The sequence below is a fragment of the Rasamsonia emersonii genome, assembly GCF_000968595.1.
Source record: "Rasamsonia emersonii CBS 393.64 chromosome Unknown ctg1118621760576, whole genome shotgun sequence".
Taxonomy (NCBI): domain Eukaryota; kingdom Fungi; phylum Ascomycota; class Eurotiomycetes; order Eurotiales; family Trichocomaceae; genus Rasamsonia; species Rasamsonia emersonii.
The window spans coordinates 1-25080 of record NW_013562894.1 but is presented as its reverse complement, the minus strand read 5'-3'; the positions used below and the strand labels follow the sequence as shown (position 1 = coordinate 25080).

Here is a 25080-nt window from a genome sequence, read left to right as displayed (position 1 = left end):
AGAAGCTGGGTAACAGGAACTGGGGCTTCGACGCCGTATCGCCGTATCTCCGCAAGTTCCACACCTTCAACCCGCCCTGCAAACAGGTCCAGGAGCTGTCCATCCACTACTTCGACCCGGCCAGCTAGGGCACCAGCGGCCCCGTCCACGTCTCCTTTGGCGGCCAGGCCGGCTGGTATACGCCCTTCAACAAGGCGTGGCCCAAGGCCTTTGAGGTCCTGAATCAACCGAGTATCGGCGACCCCCTTTCGGGCGAGTCCTCGGGCCCGTTCCAGAATCCCGGCACGATCCATGGGCAGACCCGCCAGCGAAGCCACGCCGGCGTCGCATATTACAACGACGAGGTGGCCAAGCGCCCGAACCTCCGGGTAGTCACGGAGGTGATGGTGGAGAAGGTCTTGTTCGAGAAGGGGGACGACAGCAGCATCACGGCCACCGGCGTGCTAGCCACCACCGCGGACGGGATCAAGCGGACCATCCCAGCCGCACGAGAAGTCATCCTGGCCGCGGGGGCCCTGAACACGCCCAAGATCCTGGAGCTCTCCGGGATCGGGGATGCGCGGCTCCTGCAGCCCTTGGGCATCGACGTGCTCGTCAACAACCCGAACGTGGGCGAGAACTTCCAGGACCACGGCTTTGTTGCCTTCTCCTGGGAGGTGGCCGGTCCGCAGTCCTCGAGCGACTGCGTTCGAGAGCCCGACGTGCGGGATGCGCTGATGCAGCTGTATCAGAACGGCGGCGCTGGCCCGTTGGGAGTGCAGAGTCTCGCATCGTCGTTCTTGCCTGTGCCGGACGTTGGAGAACTCGATGCCCTCTTGCACCGGTACCTCGACGACGACGAGAAGAGTTACAACAAGCAGTTTCCGGCCAAGCAACGACAGTACGAGCTCCTTCGGGAGCTGCTGCTCAAGCCAGGAGAGCCCTCGAGTCAGACGACCTTCGCGCCCTTCCAGATCAGCCCCCAGCGCGGCCCCAGTCTGAAGAAGATCTTCGGCATGCAGGAACCAGGCGAATACGTCTCGATTGCCACCGCCCTCAACTACCCCTTCTCCCGCGGATCCGTCCACATCCAGTCTGCCGACCCTCAGCAGAAGCCAGGGCTCGATCTGGGCCTCCTGTCGCACCCGTTAGACCTCGAGCTGCACGCGAGACAAGTCCTCTGGGCGGAGAAAATTGCGCAAACGGGCCCCTTCGCGGTTCTTCTCAAGAAGGACGGCAGGCGCCTGCATCTGCCGACGAGCACGAGCACGAGCACGAGCACGAGCACGCCGATCGACCTGGAGACAGCCAAGAAGCTCACGACAGAACGCATCCTGCCTCACTACCATGCCAGCGGGACCTGCGCGATGATGCCGCGGGAGTTGGGCGGGGTGGTCGACGACCGGCTGACTGTGTACGGGACGACCAACGTGCGGGTTGTCGACGCGAGTGTCTTCCCCCTGATCCCGAGGGGGAATATCCAGACGGACGTTTATGCGGTGGCGGAGGGGGCGGCGGATATCATAGCACAACAGTAATAAGCCGGCCTTTATATATAATCAACAGGACCTGAGTTATATTAGACTGCTAACCCTAGTATTAGTTAGTGTTGATGCTGCCTGTCTGTTTGTGGGGAAGAAACAAGCCCTAACTAAAAAGTTATATATCTGGGTGGATATTCTCTCTATAGATCATACATTTATTTATTTATGGAGAAGACATTGAAATAATACCGTTGTACGGGGTAGTAACGTGAGATTAGATTAGATTGATCAGATTAGATGAGATTAGATTAGATTAAGATTGCCTGTGCTAGGTACTAGTGATCTTTATAAAGCCTAGCATAATAGTTATTACACCACACGCACATGCACGAAGGCCAAAAAAAGGTAAAGGGATATATTTGTCAATTAGTACATCTGATAATGATTATTATGCCAATACCGTTCTCTCTCGTAATGATTGTTCCTTTTCAATTCCCTTTTTTTTTTGTGTCCTTCCCTCTCCATTACCCATTCCCAATCCCATTCCCATTAATATATCTTTCCTCTTTCCTTTCCTTCCTTTTTCAATTCCTTTTTTTTATTTAACCCCTTTAACCGCTCCTATTCCCGATTCCCGAAAAAGAAAATCCGTTCACACCGTGTTGCCTGAATCCAGCCTGAAAATTGATATTTCAAGAGAAAGTAAAATAAATCATCCTATAGCGTTCCCTCGTAACTCCAAATCTCCAAATCCTCCTAGGAGAAAGTCCGTTGTATTGTAAAGAAGTAGTACGCGCAGCGCAGCTCAGAATCGCTCGTTCCAATTCAGATTACAACAAGCCGCTGGTATCTCGTATACGTCGGACACTTGAGTTATACGGAATAGCGAATCCATAGTCTATCGTGAGGAGCGAGTTTTAGCTTCAGTATACGCTCGATAGACCGACTCATGCCCAGCGCAAATGCAATCAATTGATTAGACCTGTGCCATTCCCGGTCGCCGGATGTTGGGCCGCGACGGTCGCAGATTCGTGCTGGATCGCGCATTGATAATCGACAGGATCAGGGACGCCGTGTAGGCGGCCCATGCGAACCACAGAAAGGCGTCGGTGGCCTGGGCCTCGCGGCAGCGCTTTTCGCGGTGGTGGAGGGATCCGTTGGTGACCTCGTTGTGGGCCAGGTAGTTCTGTTTCGAGTAGTTGTCAGCAAAAACCAATTCTAAACAGAAGAGTGTGTGAGTGACGGCAAGTGCGTACGTTGTTGGTGCAGCTGTGTGCCTGGAGTCTCGCGGCCAACGCAATGCCCGAAGTTAGGAAGAAGATGGCGTTGAGAAGGTCGACTATAATCACTATGATCGGATGGCCGGCCAGGCCGTCGTTCCAGGTCGCCGGGATCAGATAGAAAAGCGAGACCATGGAGAAGGCGGCGCAGAACATGGCATAGTTGATGGTCGCCGGGTTGCCCGCAAAGGCCTGGGCAATGATGTTGCCGACGAGCGCCATCACAATGACGGTGAACACGAACTGTCCGAGTCAGTTGTCACTTTCTGACGCCGTCAGATCAGGCATTCCTACCTCCAGCCCCCGGAGGGGCAGACCAACTATTCTCATCGCCATGTTGTAGTCGCAGCTATCAAAGCTATCAATCAGGTCGAAAAATCCACAACGCGCAGATGACTCCCAAGACAGAAGCAGAAGAAGCGGACAGATTAAGATTAAGTATCGCAACGGAAGCACCGGAGAGATTCTGACCAGCAGAGGGTGGTGTGCTCAACGGTCGCCAGGGCAGCGCGGAGAATTTATGCGGGCGGGAGGTCACGGAGGTGGATGACGAAATGCCCGGATGTCTCCTACGTCATGGGGGAGTAGCAGAAAAGGCGTGCACGCAGAAGAAAAAATAAAAGAAAAAAGAAATTGAAATTGAAATTGAAGATAGCTCCAGATATATATCTGCTGCGCGATAATTAAAGGATAACCAGAAGAGAAAGAACAGACCTGGTTTTCCTATCCTGCTGCCTTGCATTGTTGCTCTCGCGATGCCAATCACCGCCGCCCGCGCTACGTCAGCAGCCGCCCAGCAGCAGCAGAGCGCCAGTCAAGCATTGCACTCGATGGCCTGCAGCCATCCTTTCCGCCCTGATCCGATACGAATCCTGTCTCATGATGCCGAATCCGGGGCTGGTTGGCAGTCGCTGACGATATGACATGAGGCCACTCGATCTCGACTAAGCCGCTTTCTCGAATTAAGAGCAACTGTCTTCCAATCGTGAGATCCTGTCTGGGGGTATCTGAGATTGGCGTAAGACGATTCTATAACTTAATTTTGTGGTGTATCATCTATCTGTCCTGCATTACTACCATTGACAGAAAAGTCATAATCCAAGCGAATATGAATGGATAATAAGGAGAGCCCTAAGTTGCAGTTCTGCTAGACTTGAATGCTCTTGTTGCATCCAATGCGATATCCACTGGCTGACTCTGTCTTCTTTTTTTATTTCGACAATGCAGTCACATATGGGCGATGTTAACAGTTCTACTTGCTCAGAATTCAATTGAGCATAGCTGCAAGCCTATCACATAGGCGCAAGGATATATAACGGGCTGACAGCCCTCCCGCCACCGCTTTAGTTTTTTTTCTTAACACGCACTTCTCTCTCTCAATTCAACTCGTTAGCTGATCTCGTCAGGGATATTTCTGTTGATTAAATGGTAAGTTCATCCTAGTAAAGTCCAGGATTGATCGCCATCCAGAATGGGAGAAGATGGTGGTGAGACTGCATGTCAGCGTGAGATTCCCTCTGTCGGGCACCGTATTGGGTCTAGCGTGATACTGATTTTTGTCCATATTAGTGCGGTGCAGTATAAATGCCGCGGAGTTGAATTGCCCACTAATACTTCGAATCCAGGCGGAGAGCCAAATATAATCTGTACACAAATCATGTGATTTAGAGCAGAGACACCAGTCTGCGGGGTGCGCTAATCACCGACAGGAAAAGGCACCCTCTGATTGGCTCCGCGGAGACGGCCTGCGCGGTTGCATCGCCCGGGGCTGAGTCAAGCCGCCATCGCAATATAGATAGATGACAGGCCTTGAGCTGCCTGGATTGAAGTTTTCTCTTTCTCTCCTTTCTCAGAGAAAAATCGTGCTTGCTGGTTCTTGCTTGTCTAGCCGCTCTTTGGGCGACTCCTCTTCGGTTCCTTCCAATTGCATGTGTTTCAGCTCGCTGTACAACTCCTGGATAGAAGCAGACCAAGGCTGAGACGAGTGTCTGAAGAGCGCAGAGTTCTTCGCGAAGAACTTGTGTGCTCAATTGACTGACTTGTTGACACTTCTTGACCAAGATCGCTTCCTGTTAAGGATACATCGTCAGCCATTCACTCGTTTCGTTCTCTGATACCCTAGACAGAATATTACTATGGCGAATTCGCAACCTCTCTTCAATACCATGGACTCGTCTTTCCAGTCATACGCCGACGAATGGGTCGACTTTGACGCCTTTATCAATTTCCATGCTGATGACTACAGTCAGACGGATTTGATGGGAAATTTTTTCCCACAGGATAATCAGAGTCTACCTGCTGAATGCCTGGACCTGCCAGATATGCAGCTCTGCGGGCCAGCGTTTGAGTCTCCAGTTCAGACCACCCCGACGGATGATTCGTTACTGGACTCCAATCCGGTACTTTCTCCTACACAGAGCTCACAAAGTACCTTGGATTACCGGATAGCAGAGGGACCCTCCTTCCAGAATATGGAATTCACACCTCTTACCACCTTTGCTGATATTTCGAATGAGTGCTTCTCGCAGGAGACCTCTGCTGCCATCCGAAATCTTGTCTACTCCAGGGCAACTGCAGATCCTCGCTCTACCTCCATGAAGGAAAAGCGGAGAGATGCCGCGATTGCCCTGCACCTGCAGCGCCTTAATGAGGCCTACCTACATGATACGGGCCTGGTTGCTGATCCAGAGCCGGAGAACCTTTCTCCTGGCAGCAACTTCTATCCTGGAAGCGTTTCCCCGCAGTCATTGCAGGGCAGTTATCCCGGACTGTCCGGGACGGCCAGCACACAGTCTCCTTCCACACCCGCATCTGCGTCTTCAAAAGAAGAACAACAAGCATCTCAATATCCTTCTGGGGGCGTGGAGATGGTTCTCGACTTGAATATGAATGCCGCGACTCGGTTGCCTAAGAAGCAGAAGCCACGAACGAAGGCCCAGATTGAGAGCTATATCAATGTGCGCAGGAATGGTGCTTGTGAAAAGCATCGAAGACAGCACAAAAAGGTGAGTCTCATCCCTTGAGAAGAGATGCAGACAATTTGCTCTGCACGTAGTGGCTTTGGGCAGCCAGCTGATTAGTCCAGTGCAATTGTCTCGACAAGCTTGCTACCGGCGTCGCTCCTAAGGCTAAGGTTCGAAAACCATTCGGCCTTTCTCGCACGGCACAGGGCCAACCAGTGAAGTCTGTCCAGCAAGGGGAATTCGTTCCAACCGTGGCTGATACCAGCAAGATGTTCAGACTACCGTCTCCCCTGTACACTGGCTCCATGCTGGGTCGTACCTATTCGAGTCAGGCTGCATCTGCACAGTCGATGTCTTCTGGCCTATCTGGCGATACAGTACGACCACAGCCAAACTCTCACGTGAAAGAGCGTTTGTCGACGCGGTCCAGCCCAACTGCGAGCTCAGTTTTCTCGCAACCAGAAAGGCCATTCGCATACGCTGGTATTTCGCCAGTGCCAGGAAACTCGAACCTGGCTCGTGCTACACCAGCCTCCTCTGTTCATGAGTCTGGCGTTGTACCCATTCAACAAGCACGCCGACAATCGGAAAGCGTGGCGAAGGAACGGCGCAAGAGACAATGGGAAAGCAACTTACTATTCTCCCTCTCCGGCTCTGGCTTGCGCCATGCGGTGGAGACTGTGCCAGAAGGCAAGCAAAACCTCACAAACGCGGTCTCTCCGCAGGTCCTTGCAGGTGTATTCCTATCCGTCGTCGCAAGCGCTGTGTTGCGCTATCTGCAATTCGCAATGGCTGTCGCGTCTTGGTTACAGACGTACTCTAGTGTCGTCGTTGCGACTGCTCTTCACGGGTATAATATTGGCTTGACGGGATTGAATATGGCGTCAGCCGAAAGGTTGGTTTCGTAAAGCCACCACCGTCTAAATTAGATATCTGGCCGGCTACATGTTTGATAGTTTAGGGTTAGTGTTAGTTTTTAATAATGCGGGCTGAGATCCTGCTTGGATAAATAGATAATGAGATAGATATTTATCTAATCAGTTGCACAGTTGCACAGTTGCACTATGGATGTGCTGAACATGCTTTACTTAAAGGAGTAGGTGTAGTAATTTGCTGCAGTGGTTAGAAGGTAGTGTCTTATCAAGTGAAGAGCACGCAATTTTTTTTAAAAAAATAATAATAATTTCATTTTTATTTTTTAAAGATAATAATAATAATAAAAAATGCTCAGAATATAATTGTTATAAGACAGGCGGTGGCCATACATCAGCTGCAAACAGCCATGACGGCATCGAGTTAACTTTAGGTAATTGAGTTCAGTGGACCATGGACAGGCTACCTGCTGCGAATCTTAATTAATCACATGTGTGTATAGACACAGAGACTTTTAGATGCTGCATTCGTATTGATCTATTTTTTTTTGCCCTGTGTCAGGTTCATGCTTTTATTGAATAAATCCATAGCAATAACAAATACTATTAGCTGGGATAGGGATACCTGTAATGCCCCGCCTTCTGGGTCTGGGTCTGGATCCAGTTCTGGCACGATGATCCCGCTACAACGCCCTGCGCGGTCCCACCTCTATCACTACTACGACCAAGAGGATGGATATTACCCCCACGGCCAGAATCAGAACTGCACTCGCCAGTCACAATCGCCTTTCTGGCAGGCTTGTCAGATTGTTGTGGTGATGTAAGTTTCCGTTTCCTGTTTTAATTAGTGCTGTGATTGTGGGTCTGTAGAACCATACATTTGCAATGTTTATGTACAGTACTGTATGTACATGTCAACAGTGGCCTGTCTAACCTGACTGCTCTTCTCAATTGAGTGCAGACCATGCCTTCTTTTCGTCACCATTCTACTCGCCGGGTTCATCGTCATGGCTGAGTCGACTCCGACTTTGACCTCCTCCTCGACGTCGTCTTCGTCCTCGTCGTCCTATCTCAGATACTCCACTGTCACGGGGTATTTCCTGCAAGACGAGCCGGACACGGATCCAAGTACCTTCGATTATGTGAGTTTATTTCTACAACTATAACTTTGTTGTTCAGCAATTGCTAATGTTTTTCCTTTTCTAGGCGGCCACCAACTTCGGGCTCATCAATCGCACATACGATACAGACGCAGAGTTCGACCCCCACGGCGAAAAAACGCAATGGGAGCGTTTCGAGTACAAAGTCCGCTCGCTGAACCGCGAGGCGGACGACAAAACGCAGTACAAAGTCCTGTTTATGGGTCGTCATGGACAGGGATACCACAATGTGGCGGAGAGTTTCTATGGGACTGAAGCTTGGGATGTACGATACGCACCTTTCTTTCCTTTGCTTTTATTTAGTTTGTTGTCGTCTGTCTGACAGCAAACAGTGCTACTGGTCCCTCCAGGACGGAAACGACACAGTGACCTGGGTCGATGCCCGTCTGACGGACGTCGGCCAGGAACAGGCCAGAGTCGCTCACGCTACCTGGCGGAAGCAGATAGAGAACAAGATCCCGTTTCCGGAGTCGTTTTACGTCAGTCCGTTGAATAGATGTCTGCAGACGGCGAGTATTACGTTTGAGGGGCTCGATGTGCCTGTCGTCAAGCCTTTTCGTCCGGTTGTTAAGGAGGTTAGTCCACAGAAAAACTTATCCTGTTCGAGAAACGTACTGATTGCTGCAAGCTCCTCCGCGAAACCCTCGGAATCCACACCTGCGACCGCCGCTCCACCAAATCCTCCATCCAAGCCGAATACCCTCTGTACCGCATCGAAGCCGGCTTCGCCGAAACAGACCCCCTCTGGGACCCTTACCTACGCGAGTCCGACTCGGCGCGCGCCGCCCGTCTCCGCCGGTTCCTCGACGACGTCTTTTCGAACGACCCCGCCGTGTTTGTCTCGTTCACGGCGCATTCTGGTGCGATCACTAGCATTCTGGATGTTGTGGGTCATCGGCCGTTTGCCCTCGCGACGGGCGCGGTTATCCCTGTGCTTGTTAGGGCGGAGCGTGTTGTGGGTGAGGAGGAGCCGCCGATGAGGATTGATCCGCCGGAGCCGGCGCCGAGGTGTGATGTTGATCCTGCTCCTCCTGATCCTCCTGCTGGGGCGGCTGCTGCTGCTGGTAGTGGTACTGGTAGTGGTAGTATTGATGATTTTCGCGCGGTTGGGATTGCTGCGAAGGGGTAGTAGCTTTGTAGATTGATAGGTGGATTACTGGCTGGTTTCCTTACTGACTGACTGACTGACGAGACAATACCCAACTGCAGTTCAAATGGATTGTTTATGAAGAATTGTCTGAGGATTAATTGATTATTGATTACTACCTACATACGTACAGTACTAGCTGTTACTGATCAATTGTTGGTCTGTCTAGCTGCATACCCAGATTCGATCCATTCCTTGTTCATATTCACTCCATAATCAACTAACCTATGACCTCGCATCCCATATCCCATATACCTACCTACTTACCTACCTACCTCATATCCACCATCACTCCTGCTGCACTGGACATAACATTCACTCCCTGATTAAGAACGAGCTGCGAGCTGTCCCATACGTCGTGTGCAATGCAGTCAGAGGCAGCACCCTCACGAAAACTCAAACGGCAGCTGCAAATCCCCCAGAATGTCCAGTATCGCCTGCTCGTACTGTAGCTGTTTCCGCTGCTGGAAGAACTCGATGGGGTTGTCGAATGGAATGGATTGTCCGTCTGGGAGTTGGTCTTCCTCGAACTGTTTCATTGTTATATCCATTGTGTCAGGGCTGGCGATGCGGGTGGGTTTCTTGTTCTTGTTGTTTTCGTTGTTGTTGGCTTTCGTAGTGAGTGGCTGAGAGTTGGTAGATGCGGTAGATGTAGGACCAGGGAGAAGAGAGGGTCCGGGTCTGGGTTCTGGTCTAGCTGGTTCGCTGACTCGAGTGCTGTGGTTGACGGAAGAACGATTATCATCATGGTCATGACCCTCAGACTCGTTCAGAATCGAGCTGATGGCCATAACATTTCTGGTTTCCTTCTTTGGAGCAGAAGGGGCAGCGGACTGTGCTTTTTGTGCTGAAGCAGAGGACCTCACCGGTGCAGACGCAGATCTGAGCGTCCTTCTGCGGTCGTTCGTCCTGTTGATGCGTGTAGGAGGTTGAGATTGTGGTTGAGATCGAGTCTGATTCTGAGTCTGAGGTCCAGACTGAGTCCGAAGTCCAGACTGAGAGCGAGTCCCAGGACCATTGTCGTCCGCGAAATGGACTCTTTTGACTATCTTTTTCGGCTTGCCCTGCTGCTGCTGCTGCGACTGTGGCAGCTGCAGCCGTTTGTTCTTTTTCAGGTCGTTTCCCGCAAGAGCAGTCGTAATAGTCGTAGCAGTTGTAGCAGGACGGGGAGGGGGAGAGGCATTGTTTTCTTTGGCGGAGCCATGGTGCTGTTGACTTGTCCTTGTCCTTCTGGCAAGAAGAGAAGAAGAGACAGCGAGGGATCTGTTGGACTACGAGTACGAATATCAGCGAACAAGATCCTTCTGGTGTGAGCCACAATTTGTAATTGTTGGATGGAACGAACCTTCGACCAGTTTCGAGGAAAGATTTAGACGGTACGATCTCTGTCTTGTCTTCAGTTCAGACAAGACAAGGACGTTTGAATGTAGACGATAAAACTACTACAGGGAGAAGAATATGAAGAAGAATAAGAATAAGAAGAAGTCGAGGCTTCAACAAGACATCAAGAAAGAGGACATCGAACCCCGTCCCTAGGTACTGTGCCGTGCCTAGGCAGGTAAGTAGGTAAGTTATGTAGACAGACAGATTCCGTATATCGCAAGAGACCTAGGTAGGTCCCTAGTTAGGGTCCTCAGGTCCTAACACAGGACAACAATGGCACGTGATACCTCCCAGAGACGGTGACGAAAAGACAGCAATGAGTGAATGTGTCGACACAATCAAACTGTGTCAGTAGTCACGCAGCTACCTCCCTCGGCAGGCCCATGGCTGATGTCATATTTGTCACGCAGCAACAAGACAAAGAGTGCATGATTGGTCCATACAGATGGGGATAACAACCTGTTGCACGTAAGAGGTGGATATATGAGTGAATAGAGGTGACTTGAGCTCTATCTCATTGTGATCGTGATCATGATCGTGATCGTGGTTGTGATTGTATTGTAAATATTTGTATGTGTCTATATAGCTAGACAATAGCTTTTTTCTCTCTCTTTCTTCTCCGTCTAGTAAGCTTCAGCTTTAGCTATTTATTTCAATAGAGATATAAAGAAAGAGATATTGCTGTCTGTCGTGCGTCGTGCGTCATGCGTCATGTGTTATGTGTCATATGGCTGTTTGATGGTGACCAGGACTTCCTAAATTGGAAAGCAATTGGCGCTACCTAGGTACTTACCTCCCTTCTCTTGGAAGAGTCCGGTCTTGACTCATATATTCCTTGCCTCAGGCTTAAATAGGTATGATATATCCGGAAAATACCTATCTGTCGAGTCTACTTCAATTGCTCCATTATAGACGAACAATTTATCTGCAGTAATAGACTTGAACTTGGTACTAAATAGCTAGCAAGTAAGAGAAGATTTCAGCTAATATTGTCCAGCTTCCTATTATTATATAGGTAGGACAGTTAGTTACTTTGTTTACCTGTATTTCAAATTCGTGGACGACGTTCATCTCGAGGTGTTTGTTGATCAACAATGGTTTTGTAATGCAATGGATTTATATACTGCTGTAGGGATTAGTTCGTATTGCTAGGAATTGTTATAATAATAGATACATACCTAGGGGATTTGAATTTGAATCTGATGATAGCCAGTGTGCATACTTAGTGCACCTAGTCACGGTGCACTACTTAAATCAAATTGACAGGGTTTATGTTTCGATCTTTGGCTTGGAAGAGTGGCCAACTTACATATGCACCTGGTTACTATAGGTAAATTTAGACTTGCAACTATCATTGCAACTATAGTACAGTTCGACGACTCCCTCCTTACTCTATCAACACATAGAAAAGAAATGAAGTTGCAAGGTCAGACGAGGTGTCGTGGTCCAAAACTGGAGAAGACGAAAGACGCTAAATATACATCACAAACGCCAGATGAAAGCCCAAATTCACCAAAGTAGGCTGTAGAAAATACGCATCCGTTGTGGCACCTACCAACTGTAATATTGGTTTTGGCCATAAATCTTCCGGTCCGGCAGCTGTGTCCACAACTGGGCCTTGCGCTTATGCTGTTCCTTGGCCTCGCGCTCCTGCCATTCCCGAATGCGCGTCTTCTCCTCCTTCAGCAAGACGGACAAACTGGTGTACGGCGGACGGAGGATGTTGATCTGTCCCCTCGCCCGGTAGTCGTAGTCGACATCGTATGGACCACGGTTGACCCACGCCTGAGCAATGTAGATGGACGTCGGGTCCGTAATCTCCTTACGCTCGCCCGATTTGAGGGTGACGGTGATGGGCTTGGGGAGCGACTTGGCCTCCCCTGTCACATGGCCCAGACCCATGCCGTGACGGACAATCGCCACGTTCTTCGCGTGCTTCAAATGCTCCATCACATCCTTGGCAACCTTCTTCTTGCTAAACTGCATCTGCAGAATGGCTTCGTCGATGTTCTTGCCCGCGATCTGGCGCGCCAGAGGACCCAGCTTCTTGACCGACGTCTTGAACCAGTGGGATTTCACCAGCGCCTCGCGCTCCGTCCGCATTAGCACCTCCTTCTTCGTAAGACGCCCGCGTTTCCGGATCGCGCGGATCACCATCTTGCGCTCCCATCGGATCCGTGCTTTTGGTCGCGGGTCGAGCACCATGCTCATGCGGTTTCGGTCCCGGTCCTCGAGTCTCTCGGCCGCCGGCTGCTCAGCTTCCAGGGCGGCCTGCACACGCGCAGGCGTACGTCCCGATGGGGAGAGCTTGGGCGTTGCCTCATCCTCTGCGAAGATGGAGTCCGAACTCAGCCTACCCTCTCGCTGCGGCGGTGCAGCGGGTGTTCGTGCGACTTTTGGTTTTTCGGCCTTCTTCCCTCCACCGAAGAAGAAGTTTTTGATCGAAGACAAAGCAGATGGACGCGAATTCGACTCTTGCTTGTCATTTCCACTAGGGTTGCCCTCATCCTGGGCTCGGAGACTGCGACTATAGGTGATGGTGCGACGGGACACCACGGAAGGTGCTGGGCGGGCTGGCACGGTCAGCATGGACCTGAAGAAAAGGGGCGAAGCAACTTACTGGCCCAGGCCAGGTGTCGAGATGGTAACAGAGCACCCCTGGTGGCCATGGTGAACCACAGGAGGCAGACAATGGACGGTGGGCGTCTCCTGGAGTTGTTGATACTGGGAAAAAGCTGTCAGGAAAAAGCGCCCTGTCTGGGCTCGGCAGGCGGTGAGTGCCGACAGCCCGTGACTGGGCAGGAACAAACGGTGCAAACAGCCTCTCCTTACATCGACTGGCATTCTGGATCAGGCCATCGTGAATCCCTCATTATTGATAACCAGTGATCGACCAGACTATTACGCGGTCTGTGTATTCTGGGCCTCGCAAATATCGGGCTAATGTGTAGGGTTCTTGCCTTCTTCCAGTCGCTAGCATACACACACTGTAATATACTGCATACTGTCCGTGCCCATCCATCCTCGACCTCGGCATGCCTCGCATGAGAGGCAGAAATGCATTCCATTGCGATGGGCGTGAATTCATCTATTTAAGACTATTACTCCGTAGACAGCACAGCGTGTTTCTCCTCGACTGTTCACTGTCAGCCACATCGTGGCGGCGTGCGTGGCCGTGTGGCTCGCCCACCAACCCTTGTTCTCGCCGGCAGTCCGGGGTGTTCCCGGAGCATCTCTTCTCCACCGGCGAAAACCGCTCTGCCGGGAGAACAGAAATGAATGATGAGACCACGTAGAGCAAGTCACGTGACTGACTCACCAGGTTGCAGTCACTCAGATCGGCATGGAGGAGACCGCAGGAATACTCCTCTACTCCAGAGTAAAGTACATAGAAGAAGAGTGTCAATGCAGACAAAGAAAAAAAATCCAGTGATCAGCCGCAGTGACACAGGCGACTTGTCATTCTGCTGCTGCCGCCTCGTTGGGTCCTCGCGTCTCGCGGCCACCGTTCCACAAGGCTGTTAGTTCGTAAATGACGCCAAAGGCTTGAAGCCAAGGACCCGGCCAGGCAGACCAGCAGGCCAGCGTCATCGTCTCCTGGTTATTAATTAATTAATTGCTCTGAGCGAGCTCGCCTGCTCTGGCTGCGCTCCACCTCTCTGCCCGCATCGCCGTCGCCGTGCGGCCTGCCGGGCCTCTCCTGCCGCGAACCAAGCTCTTAGCTCTCGCGCGCTCGCCTTTTTCTCCGTCACCATCCAGTCCACGGCGCAGTCCCAATCCCAAGACCAGACCCCGTTAGGATATCCACCTTGTCGATCCACCGGCCTCGCTCTCATCTCGTCTTCCTTCTCGTGTCACCCTCTGCCCTTCAATCCGCTCCTTCGTGCCCTGTCCGCTACGCCCTCCCTTCGTGTGGCCGCTTCTCTCTGGCCTGTCCCGTGAGCTGCTTCCCCTCTGGCTCTCTGCCGTCCGCTCTTCAGCCTTCGTCTTTCCCCCCTCTCTTGACGGCCCCAGGAAGAAGAAGAAGAAGAAGAACTCGCCAGGCGTGACCGCTATCTCCCTCCCTTCCTTGCCTTCCCTTCGCCATCCTTCTTGCGACTTCTCCCTGCTCGTCGAGCCCCGATCGACGGCCTGTCGCAGCTGGCCTTCCGTCTCTCGCGCGGGAACGCGCTTCTCTGGGGTCTGTCACCGGAACAGCTGGCAAGACGGTGACGCTGCACACGCTTTTTGCAGACAAGCATCGCCCGAGACGAGATAGAGGCATGGACGGGTTGATGAGGCACCTGGTGGACGACTCCTTTTGACTGCTCTGACGTCGAGGTCCGCTGCTGCTGCGTATCTTCCATTGTAACGGCCGTTCCTGTCCCAACGTGGCTTGCCTTCCGCCTCAACGCTCTCTTCCATCTACCCCTCCTCCCTCTCCCGCCGTACAGCTTTGTCTTAAAACATGGATATCAATTCGCTACTCTCACCGCAGCAGGAGTCTGCGGGCAACTCGAGGCAGTCAACTCCCTCGGCGCACACTCCCTCTTCCGCCTCCCCATCCGCGCCACCGTCCATTTCCCCCCATAAGAACATCCGGAGAGCTCGCTCGGGCTCTGCCAGACATGGTATGACTTCCTCTCCGCTTGCGCAACATGTCTTTGCGTCCTCCCGTCTCCCGGAACCGTCGCCACCCACGACGAGTCCCACAAATGGTACAAGCCTAGGGGGAGGAAACGGCACGCCGCCAGCAAACGACCTGCCGTCGTCCCGGCAGCCGTCAACCCACGGCATGGATACCCTCGCCGATTTAGCGTCGATGCAGCATCATCAGCCCCAGCGCTCCAATGCCCCGCTCCTGCGGAGCACCGAGTCGTACGAGAGCCAGCTCTCCCCATCCACCATGTATCCCCATGTCAATCCCATCTCCCAAAACTCATCCACGTCGCGTCCTTTCGAGATCGCCTTGCCCGAACACCGAGAACCTGTGAAGCGAGATTACTCCAATTCCTCCCTCTCCCCAGACGCCCAGGCTTCAGCCACGAAGCTGTTTGCCCACATCCAAGAGAATCCACATGCCTACGAGTCGCACGTTCAGTTCATCCAATTACTCCATGCTGGGTTTGTCAATCACGTCTATCCGCCGGATGCCCCGGACGCCCACGGTGACCCGCGAAAGTACGATTTGCTCCAGGATCTGAGAAGCGCGCGTGAGGAGATGGACCGGCTCTTTGCACTGGGCGAGGATCTCTGGGCGGACTGGATTCAAGATGAGAGCATGCTCGCGCAGACGGTCGAGGAAAGGATCGCCGTGATGGAGCTCTGTCGGAGGGCTGTCGAGGAAGAATACGGGAGTACGAAGCTCTGGACCATCTTTGGAGAGTGGATGCTCTACCTGTACAGTGCAGCCTCGGGCGAGTCCAGCCAGAGTCAATGGAGCGAGGAGGATCGTTTGGTCGGACGGGAAGTCTTCAGTTGGCAGTCGGTCCTGGATGTCTGGCAGCGAGGAGCAGAGGCGACCCGGTGGAGGATCAACGACAGCCACCGCGTGTGGAATCGATACCTCGAGCTGTCCATGCAGGATCTGGCCCGCGCGCCCTCCGCAGATCGAGTGGCCCAGGTTCGGGGCTTGTTCGAGAATCGCCTCCAGACACCGCATGCCGCCTGGGATGAGACGTTCCAGCTGTTTTCCGGCTTTGTCTCCACGTACTACAACGCCAACTACGAAGATATCATGGCCGATACAGTAGCCCGCGCATCCGAGGCCAAATCGAAATACAGCGCCCGGGAGGAGTTCGAGATGAGGCTTCAACGGGCCGCCGAAACGGGTGACCGCAATCTGGAATGGACCACCTTCTCCGAGTATATCGAATGGGAGTCTAGCCGTCACCCTCGGAAGCGGCTGTTCAGTCCTGATCTCGTCAATGCTGTCTACCAGAGGGCGATTCTCCGATTCCCGACCGATGTGAATCTGTGGGAAGACTATGTCACGTTCCTGATCGGTGACTCCACCCATCAGCTGGCCACTACGTCCATTTTACCGACGCTCGAACGAGCGACCCGGCATTGTCCCTGGTCGGGCTCCTTGTGGTCGCAGTATCTCCTGAGCGCGGAACGCGAAGGCTGGTCGTTTGACAAAATCGTGGAGCTCAAACACAAAGCCACCAGCACCGGACTCCTGGACGCGGGTGGCCTGGAAGAAGTGATCAAGGTTCACACGATGTGGTGCAGCTATCTCCGCCGGCGTGCCTTCATGCCCGACTCGACGGATGAGGATCTCGATGTGGCCGAAGTGGGCATCCGATCCGCGATCGAGAGCGTGCAAGAACTGGGAGAAAAGAAGTACGGCAAGTCGTACCAAGGCGACCCGCTGTTCCGCTTGGAGCGCATCTACATTCGGTACTTGAGTGAAAGTGGCAGCTGGGATAGCGCCCGGGAACATTTCAAGGGGCTGGTCCCGCGTCGGGGCAATAGCTACGAATTTTGGCTGGCCTATTACTTCTGGGAACTGGTTTCCTGGAGTAAGTTTGTCCAGGGCGAGCCTACTGCGCATGCCGCCAGGAGAACACCGAACCCCAGCTACGCAACTGCCGTGCTGAAACAGGCCATTAAGAGGACGGATCTGGACTGGCCGGAGAAGATCATGACCACCTACATTTCTCACTGCGAGGATTACGAAGATTCGGATGAGCTACAATTGGCCCTCATTGAGACGCGCAAGGCCATGAAAGCCATTGCGCGGAGACGCGAAAGGGAGGCCATGGAGGCCGCCGCCGCACAACAACAACAACAACAACAACAAGCCGCAGCGGCGGCGGAACCGGACACCCAACTACCTGAGAATGTCAATGCGGTGTCGAAACGGAAGCGTGAGGAGGAAACTGTGGACCTCAACGGAGTGCCTAGCAAGAAGGCTCGTCCTGAAGAACCTCCTCCGGAACAAGCCCCGCCCGCTCCGCCCAAGAGAGATCGGGAGAATGCGACCGTTTTCGTCAGGAACCTGCCCCAGGACATCAGTGAAGTGAGGATTCGACAGTTCTTCCGCGATGTAAGCAAATTCCATCTTCCTGTAGAATTTGGGGATGTCCGGCTGACTTTGCTTTGCAGTGTGGGACAATCAACAGTCTGAAACTGTTGCCTCCGGAGAATGACTCGCTGTCGGCGGTGGTCGAGTTTGACAACAAGGACGACGCTCTGGCGGCTCTGACCCGTGATCAGAAGGAGCTCGAAGGCCGCACCATTGAGGTGCAGCTTGGTAGCGGATCGACCTTGTTTGTTACCAACTTCCCTCCCACCGCAGACGAGGCCTATATTCGAAATCTTTTCCGTGAGGTATGCTGGATTCTGCCTGACGTCTTGTTGTATCTCCAGATGGATGCTGACTCCTCGCGACAGTTCGGTGAGGTCGTCGATGTGCGGTTTCCTTCGCTCAAATACAACACCCATCGTCGATTCTGCTACGTGCAATTCAAGTCGGCCAGCGAGGCACAGGCGGCGACTAAGCTGGACGGTACAACTGTGGGCGATGGTTTGCACTTGGTTGCCAAGATCTCCGACCCATCCAAGAAGCAAGAGCGCCATGGTCCGGTCCACGAGGGACGGGAAATTCACGTTTCGAACCTCGACTGGAAAGCTACTGAAAATGATCTCAAAGAACTTTTCTCCAAGTATGGCCGGGTCGAGGTGGCACGCATTCCCACGAAGGTTGACGGCGGCAGCAAAGGTTTTGGCTTTGTCGTGTTCTCCTCGAAGGTATGTCAACGATTATCAACAATTTATGAGCTATTTCTTTCTCCGAATTGTCCCCGCCCCCAACACAAACGCGCTCGTTTTCTCTTCCGTCCAGCTAATGGGATGTACAGGAGGAGGCCAATGCTGCGCTCGAAATGGACCAAAAGGAATTCCGTTCACGGCCACTGCATGTGAAACTGTCCACGCCCACTGGAGTTAAGCGCATGTCGACGACCATCGTATCTCGTGTTGCCAAATCTCCGTCTGTCGAACCCAATGGCACAACTGGCCAATCGTCGACACCTGAAGTTGAGCAAATAGAGGGGGACCGTGCGGCGCGGACCCTGGGGCTGATGAACATTCCCGACACCGTCAACGACGCCCGTATCCGATCCCTGGTCGAGCCTTATGGCAAGTTGATCAAAATCATCCTGCGGCCGGATCATCAAGGTGCCATTGTCGAGTTTGCCGATGTGCACGACGCTGGACGGGCCTCACTGGAGTTGGAAGGTCATGAGATTGCTCCTGGTCGCAAAATTCACGTGGGCAGCGTGAACGAGATGCTGAAGCAGAGTGCGGAACGCAAAGTGGATCGTATACAGATTGGCAAGCAGAAGGAGAAGAAGACGACGGTGATGCTTCAACCTGCCGGCCCAATCAAGCGACCGGCGCAGCCAGGCGCCCGTGGCAGCGGCCGGAGAGGCGGGCTTGGAGTGAAGCGTGGCGGGGGGCCCGCGACTACGCATCGAGAAGAACCGAAAGAGGCCCAGAGCACGGATGGTCCATCTGGCGCCCGGGCTGCCACTCCTGCTGAGGGAGAGAAGACGAAAAAGAGCAACGAGGATTTCCGCGCGATGATCCAGGGAAATGGGCAATAACGACTTTTGCATGGGAGTAGGTGCATTTCTCGGGGTTGGCGTTCGTTTTGTTTTTTTATGTTTCCAGATTTCTTGCCTTTTATTATTTTTTTTTCTCTCTCCATGGCTCTCTGAGCATATCTTCTCATATCATGACGACTGGGGTTTGGGATTGGATATCTTATTATCTCGTCGTCGATTGCTTTCTCTTGGCTTTATATCCCATGAAATGCACAAGGGGTGGTGTGTAGACTAGCTTCTATCTTTTTTTTTCTAACCTTGTCTTTCTGTCTTCTTTTTTTCTTTCCTGTGGTCCCTTCTTTTCCTTTGTCCCAAGAGGCGTGCAATGTGGATCGGAGAGGGTGGATGATTGATGAGATAGCATGAAATGAAAACCGAGTGATGGGGGACGGACTGGAATAGCCGTCCATGTGTCAATGTTCCATTAATGTCTCTATCTTTCTCTTCATTTCCCGATAAGGATGTGGCGATCTTCACGGAGGACTAGGGTGCATTGTAGTGAAAACCGCACTACTGTGATCAGCTGAAACGCGAGAATATATACTTGACCCGGTCAAGGCGCAGGTGCTCTCCGTCGATGGCTACATTAGTGGGTGTGCATGTCCAGGGTCGGATGCATGCTGCACAGCATTACTGTCATTCCTTCGATAGCTAGCAGGAATTTGAGGCTTGGCGTGCAGCTGTCGCGGGCAGACAGTGGGCCAGGCTAGCAGGAAGGAGGGGTGAAAAAAGTCAATTCACGAATTAGTCCTTGTATTCGGCAGAGAAGCTCACGAATCGAGCTATTCGGACGGTTGACTATGACCAGCCAGTGGTTCTAGACCTAGAGTTTGTTGAGGGGCAGATGTGGGACTTGTTCAATAAGAATGAATGACAGATTCAATCTTGTGAACAGCAGATGATGCCTTGTAGGTAGTGTAGGAATGTAAAGATAAGGAAGCTATGAGCCCCTCATTGTCTCTTGTGAATTGTGCGAATTGTCGAGTGTGATGCGCGATTTTTGGATACGAGTAATCCGGAGACGAAATTGCGATGGCCGATCGAGCGCATGAGCTGTTCCTACCCCTCCCTCACCCCTGCGCGTAACGAGCCCATTGTGTTTGGCTTTTCTCACCGACTTTACTACTCTGTCTGCACAAGGGCATTGTCTTGTTTTTTGTCTCTGTTAAAGCTTTTTCTTTTGCTTCCTGTTGCTGTGGCCCGTTTGTTGTTTTGATTTTGATTTTCGGTGACGTAGTCAAGCTGACCACATAGTGCTGTACGTACCCACCTTGTCAGCCTTGCTTCTCTCTGCAACTTACTTTCTTCTCACTTCATTTCCATAACTCTCGCCTTGTTGACCCTTGGCCATATCAAACAGTCTGAAGCGGCTGCTTTATCAGTCAACCCCGCCGTGATAACCCGTATCGTGACTACCGTCATCCGCCTCCCTTGCTTATCGCGGGCAAGTCTTAGTCCAGAAGCCTGATAGATATGCACTACTGAGGCAATTAAACTAACCAGCCACTAATTTCTGCAGGCCATCATCGGACGTGGGCTCGAGTGGAGTCGAGGAGCTCTGTTAGCTCGCTGCCGCCACATCCGCGATTCGTCCAGTCATTCCACTTAACACTGCCTGCTTCTGCTGTCCCTCCGGTCGCTGCGCCTATCGAATCTACAACGTCTATTCTGTTCTCTCTTACCCAGCCTCTTCTTCTCTACGGCGTCGACCAGCACGCAGACTGGTTGCCTGCCATCCTTCGCTTCTCGTTCAGGACAGAAGTGTCCCCTATCGCCGAGATGGACTTTGACCTGGTGCCGGGAGGCACTGGGAGGAACTACACCGGGATTCTCACCAAGACCATCGTCTACACTGGAACCCTCTTTCTCTTTCTGATCGGTGCGTTCTGTCGAGTTTGCTGTTCCCGTTGCTGCCTCGACATGCGTCATTGCAACTCGCCAAAACTGACCGGAGTGTCGTCTCTACACAGCTACTGCGCTCACTGTCGCATCCATCGCCATCCCAAGATGGGTCAGCTATCACAGTGAAAAGGTCAGCCACTCCAATGACGAGGTATACCGTGTTGAGGGCTTGCTAACCGTTATTCAGCCCGAGTTTCACTATTCCTACGGTCTCCATCGCCGCTGCTCGTCTCTGACCGACACGTGCGACCCGTTTCCGCAATATGAGGACTGCCATGGCGAAGATCGATACTTCTGCTCCATGTGGCGCAGCGTCGGCTTCCTGATGTCCTTTGCCGTCGTTTTGGAGGGCATTGCCATTGTCGCCTACATTGTCATCCTGTCTGGAGGGAAACAACTGCGAGAGTCTGGATGGGGGATCCTGAGCCTGATCATCATGCTATCGGCTGCAGTGCAAGCAGCAAGCACGGCGCTAGTGGTAGGCCGAGGCAATCTGACTGTCTGTCACGTTGTTCCAGCACTAATCTCTCTCGCTCACCGCCCAGGCATACCTTTTCGACAACGACGAACGCTTCTTCGTGGGATGGAACCTCGACCAATCCTGGTTCTTCTGCACCGTCAGCTGGTGCATTTCGCTGTTCTGCGCCGCGGCGGTAGTAGCTGCAGCCCGCGTCCTTCCGTCGGAAGGCGGTTACGAACTCATACCTGATCCTTCATAATACGATCCTTCATAATACCGATCCTTCATGACTCGATATCGCCAGAGAATGTGACGATGAATTCAAAGTAACGACCGGTGGTTTTTGCGGGACGATCGATCTCTTTTTTTTAATACGTAGCAGCTGGGACTCTAGGACTTGCTGTAAAGCCATTCATTGGCCTTTGAGCAACAACTGCTGCTCTTCTGCTCTTTATACAGCATTCGACTCGAATGCCTTTTTTTTATTTTTCTTTTCTCTCCAAAGAGAGACGAAAGAGGGACAGACGGAACCTCTCCACTACGTCTCCCAGCGGGTATAAATTTCACTCTCAATCATACCCAGCACAGCCAGATTTTTCATCTGGCGATTATCAATCATCCTTGCATTTTTTTTCTTTTCTTCATGTTTTTGATCCTGATCCTTTCTGTTAATCGATTCTTCTCTTCTTTCTTCGGGCAGGGGTATACAATCCATTGTCATGATATCATGTCATATCAGGCGCGCGCGGAGTTTGTGGTTGATTGGTTGATTGATTGATCGTTTGTTTTTTTTGTTTGTGTATGTTATGTGTATGTGGAGTATTACCTGGTTCTGCTGGTTCTGGCAGTGTTGTTTGTTGTTTGTTGTTTGTTTTTATGTTCGTTTTTGTTTGCCATGCGCTTTAATTAATCAATTATAAACGAGTTCAGTCAGTGTTCAGTCAGATTGGGTTTGCTACTGGTTGCATGTATATACGTCCCTTTGGCCCCCCCTCCCCTTTTTTTTTCAACCTCTTTGTGTCTTTGTCTCTGTCTCTGTCTTTTCTTTTTCAATGACGAACAAACAAACAACGAAACAAACCAGTATAAAACTAGTTTAATCAATTAATGAATTAATGTAATCAATCAGTCAGTCAAAGTATTCATTATGTTTTATAAACTTTTTTTTTGTTTGCTTTCTTAAGAGAAGAAAAAATCCAATTTTTTATTACTCCAATTTTTTTTTAGCTAGCTAGCAGCAATAGGTGTAGCCTAGTGTACTGTACATCATACATGATAAGTCCCGTCTCGCGTCAGTCACGTCCCGTCAGGTCAGGTCGATCGATGAGAGAGAGGGAGTTCCATCCATCATATGATGAGAGATGAGAGATGTGGGATGAATGGAATGGAATGGAATGATACATTACAGACATAGGTACTAATCCAATCTGGACATGGGCAGAAGGGTGATCGATCAAAAGAAAAAGAAAAAAGAAAGCAAGAAAGCAAGAAAGCCAGCAAGAAAGATGGGTCCAATTTAAGTAATACTCGAAACAAGAAAGCCAAAAAATAGAACAAAGCCCCCCCCCAAAAAAGCCAAAATACCAAAAGGGGAGAAAGGCAGAGAGGGGAGAAAAAGAATAAAGTGCCAAAATTTTGGTTGGTCATGTCATGATGGATGAGTATGAGCAAAAACGGGTACCAGGTATCAGGCATGTTCCAAGCAGTCTGGTGTCACATGTCTGGTCAAGAAGGTCGGCCAGATGGATTTTAAGGGTGATAGCAAGGCTCGGTTGGAGTGTACAGTATGTGTAGTTGTTGTGTCTTGGTTCAGGTCAGGTCATGTTGAATGTGAGAGAGATACAGACAAGTTTGTGTGAAGTCATAGGTAAGACCAGAGAGGAGGAAGATCCTGTCCGTCTGTTAGACAGAAATCATGCTGCAACAATGACATGGATCAGTGATGAAGATCAATTTTTTTCCAGTATGATCTTTTCTGTCCAAAAAAAAAGATCTGATCATTAGGTATCTCAGTAGGAAGGGTTGCTAGACGATGAACATCACCAATGCAATGTGTTGCACAGAAGTGATCGTCTGGCTGTGTAGGTGTTGTATCGCGTAACATGTAAATAAATATGCATACCAGTAGCAGTTCCTGGGTTGAAACTTTTGTGCCGATCTAGATAATGCGCGCATCACGTTAGTGACCTTTCAGACCTTCCAGTTTATCCGCACTCATCTAGCTTTGACATACCTCGAATATCGGTCGAAGTATATGACCTATAATCAGTCTGGATAAAGCTGTCTAATGTTTCCATCCTGCTGATGCCTTGGCTCCAACCTTCTTTACTGCTCCTCGTCTGCTGACGCGGGTATTGGCGTTGGTTCGTCGAGTCGACTTCTTGCTGGGTTTGTCGCTGCTGTCGTTGTCGTCTGCTAACTCATCGACAAATTCAGGCTTGAACGTGGGCAGGATCTCGATGTCGGGAAAGGCAACATAGTTGTTAGCCTCTTGTTCGGCTTGGATGTACTCCCGGATTCGCTTGATGATGTCGCGGATCTCGTCAAACGACTTGTTGTCCCCCACCTCATCGCGAAGCCACGATGGCACTGGCGCGGACGCATTGGGGCTGCGTTTCGTCCTCCTTGGTCCTTGCGTCGATTGCCGAGTCCGGTTGATACCAAGTGACGCCGAAGCAGCGGACGTATCATCCGTGCCCGTGCTGGGAGTCCGGATATGTTCGCGCTTCCTCAGCGTCAGCCTGAAACTGGACACTCCATCCCATGCCTGCATTCGGTTCAAAGTCTCTTGGAAGATGTCGCATTGCTTGAACGGCCAGGAGTCGGCGCGATAGCGGGCACGCTGATAGTGCTTGCGGCAGTACAACACCCAGACATCGTCCGGGAATGTTCTCGTGCAAGTCTTGTTTCGACCGAAGAAATGTGAGATGCACTTGCGCGCGTTCCAACTGCCAGACACGCATTCTGCACAAAACTCGCACCAGGGATTAACCTCCAAACTTTTGTTTCTAGCCTCGTCCATGACTACGTCCTCTGGAATACTTTCATCGACAGGAGATTGTTCTGGAGTTAGAGGGAGACGAGCCATGGCGGCAGGAACTGAAAGAGGAGTGATTAACGATGGCAGCTGCCGAATAGCAGGTTCGCTAGTGCTGTTGCTGTGCCGGTCGCCGACAGAATGGGGAGAAGACGTTCTAGGAGTCGGCGGTCGACGCACCATGAAGTGGGCAAGGACCTTGTCTGGGAGGGGGCCAGAAACAATGCAGGGAGAAGACTCTTCAGGCGAGAGAATTGGGGAGGTCTCGGGGCTCAATATATCTGCTGTCATCTCGCCAGCTGACTCAGTCCGATGTTCTGAGTAATTGACGACAAGTGAATACAGTCTGGACCGCTGAATAGGAACAAAATAAAGCGACTCGAGTGACTCGGACTAAGGCTGAATGGGAGAACAAAAGGACTAGGGGACTGGGAGAGTGAATTGTATCAACTCCAGATGGCCTGGATGGAGGATGAATACCACTAGAGATCGATCGCGTCGACTGGGAATACTTGCCGGCGCAGACCGCCTGAGAGGCCTCGCGTTATGTTATTATCAGGTACGAGCCTGCAGTCCGACTTGGGATGAACTGGGGAGCGATTCATTCACTGCGCATTCACTCCAGCAGGTGGGGTGGCCATTCACCGCAAATGCTCAAACCAAAAAGCGCATTCCCGGCTCGCTTTCGAATCTCAAGATTTGCACCTCTCCATCATCTAGAAGATGTCGTTGAATAGGTCTACCTTCACCCACATCATCTCGTGAGGAATATATCCTCGTGTGGGACAGCCATGGGAAATTTCTGGATGGCAGGTACCGCTA

The 25080-nt window shown here is 51.7% G+C and overlaps 9 protein-coding genes across 9 annotated transcripts; 4 read left to right on the top strand and 5 right to left on the bottom strand.

Annotated features, from left to right (window-relative positions):
- Nucleotides 1-1517, top strand: T310_7681 (Aryl-alcohol dehydrogenase; the record flags this gene model as incomplete). Its single annotated transcript, XM_013469534.1, has 2 exons — nt 1-9; nt 129-1517. Coding segments are annotated over 2 exons (1398 nt in total), but the record flags the coding sequence as incomplete, so codon positions are not given.
- A 922-nt stretch (nt 1518-2439) lies between these two features.
- Nucleotides 2440-3079, bottom strand: T310_7680 (Non-classical export protein Nce102; the record flags this gene model as incomplete). Its single annotated transcript, XM_013469533.1, has 3 exons — nt 2440-2649; nt 2720-2986; nt 3038-3079. The coding sequence occupies 3 exons, from the start codon at nt 3077-3079 to the stop codon at nt 2440-2442; spliced, it is 519 nt and encodes a 172-aa protein (XP_013324987.1).
- A 1799-nt stretch (nt 3080-4878) lies between these two features.
- On the top strand, nt 4879-7020 carry T310_7679 (uncharacterized protein; the record flags this gene model as incomplete). Its single annotated transcript, XM_013469532.1, has 5 exons — nt 4879-5748; nt 5829-6601; nt 6663-6668; nt 6748-6827; nt 6938-7020. 5 exons carry the CDS (start codon nt 4879-4881, stop codon nt 7018-7020), a joined length of 1812 nt encoding a protein of 603 aa, XP_013324986.1.
- Nucleotides 7021-7585: 565 nt separating this feature from the next.
- On the top strand, nt 7586-8867 carry T310_7678 (Phosphoglycerate mutase family protein; the record flags this gene model as incomplete). Its single annotated transcript, XM_013469531.1, has 4 exons — nt 7586-7720; nt 7785-8003; nt 8071-8313; nt 8367-8867. The coding sequence occupies 4 exons, from the start codon at nt 7586-7588 to the stop codon at nt 8865-8867; spliced, it is 1098 nt and encodes a 365-aa protein (XP_013324985.1).
- Nucleotides 8868-9000: 133 nt separating this feature from the next.
- On the bottom strand, nt 9001-10653 carry T310_7677 (uncharacterized protein; the record flags this gene model as incomplete). Its single annotated transcript, XM_013469530.1, has 6 exons — nt 9001-9004; nt 9063-9110; nt 9161-9292; nt 9333-10148; nt 10231-10274; nt 10636-10653. The coding sequence occupies 6 exons, from the start codon at nt 10651-10653 to the stop codon at nt 9001-9003; spliced, it is 1062 nt and encodes a 353-aa protein (XP_013324984.1).
- Nucleotides 10654-11384: 731 nt separating this feature from the next.
- On the bottom strand, nt 11385-12937 carry T310_7676 (uncharacterized protein; the record flags this gene model as incomplete). Its single annotated transcript, XM_013469529.1, has 5 exons — nt 11385-11416; nt 11447-11499; nt 11578-11592; nt 11824-12841; nt 12889-12937. The coding sequence occupies 5 exons, from the start codon at nt 12935-12937 to the stop codon at nt 11385-11387; spliced, it is 1167 nt and encodes a 388-aa protein (XP_013324983.1).
- Nucleotides 12938-14715: 1778 nt separating this feature from the next.
- T310_7675 (Pre-mRNA splicing factor) lies at nt 14716-18859 on the top strand (the record flags this gene model as incomplete). Its single annotated transcript, XM_013469528.1, has 4 exons — nt 14716-17298; nt 17358-17582; nt 17622-18002; nt 18113-18859. 4 exons carry the CDS (start codon nt 14716-14718, stop codon nt 18857-18859), a joined length of 3936 nt encoding a protein of 1311 aa, XP_013324982.1.
- A 1308-nt stretch (nt 18860-20167) lies between these two features.
- On the bottom strand, nt 20168-21936 carry T310_7674 (uncharacterized protein; the record flags this gene model as incomplete). The annotated part of the gene is made up of 7 exons (XM_013469527.1): nt 20168-20337; nt 20542-20769; nt 20843-20933; nt 20970-21200; nt 21313-21466; nt 21597-21621; nt 21801-21936. The coding sequence occupies 7 exons, from the start codon at nt 21934-21936 to the stop codon at nt 20168-20170; spliced, it is 1035 nt and encodes a 344-aa protein (XP_013324981.1).
- Nucleotides 21937-23260: 1324 nt separating this feature from the next.
- T310_7673 (uncharacterized protein) lies at nt 23261-24549 on the bottom strand (the record flags this gene model as incomplete). The annotated part of the gene is made up of 4 exons (XM_013469526.1): nt 23261-23298; nt 23344-23379; nt 23455-23491; nt 23542-24549. 4 exons carry the CDS (start codon nt 24547-24549, stop codon nt 23261-23263), a joined length of 1119 nt encoding a protein of 372 aa, XP_013324980.1.
- Nucleotides 24550-25080: the final 531 nt, after the last annotated feature.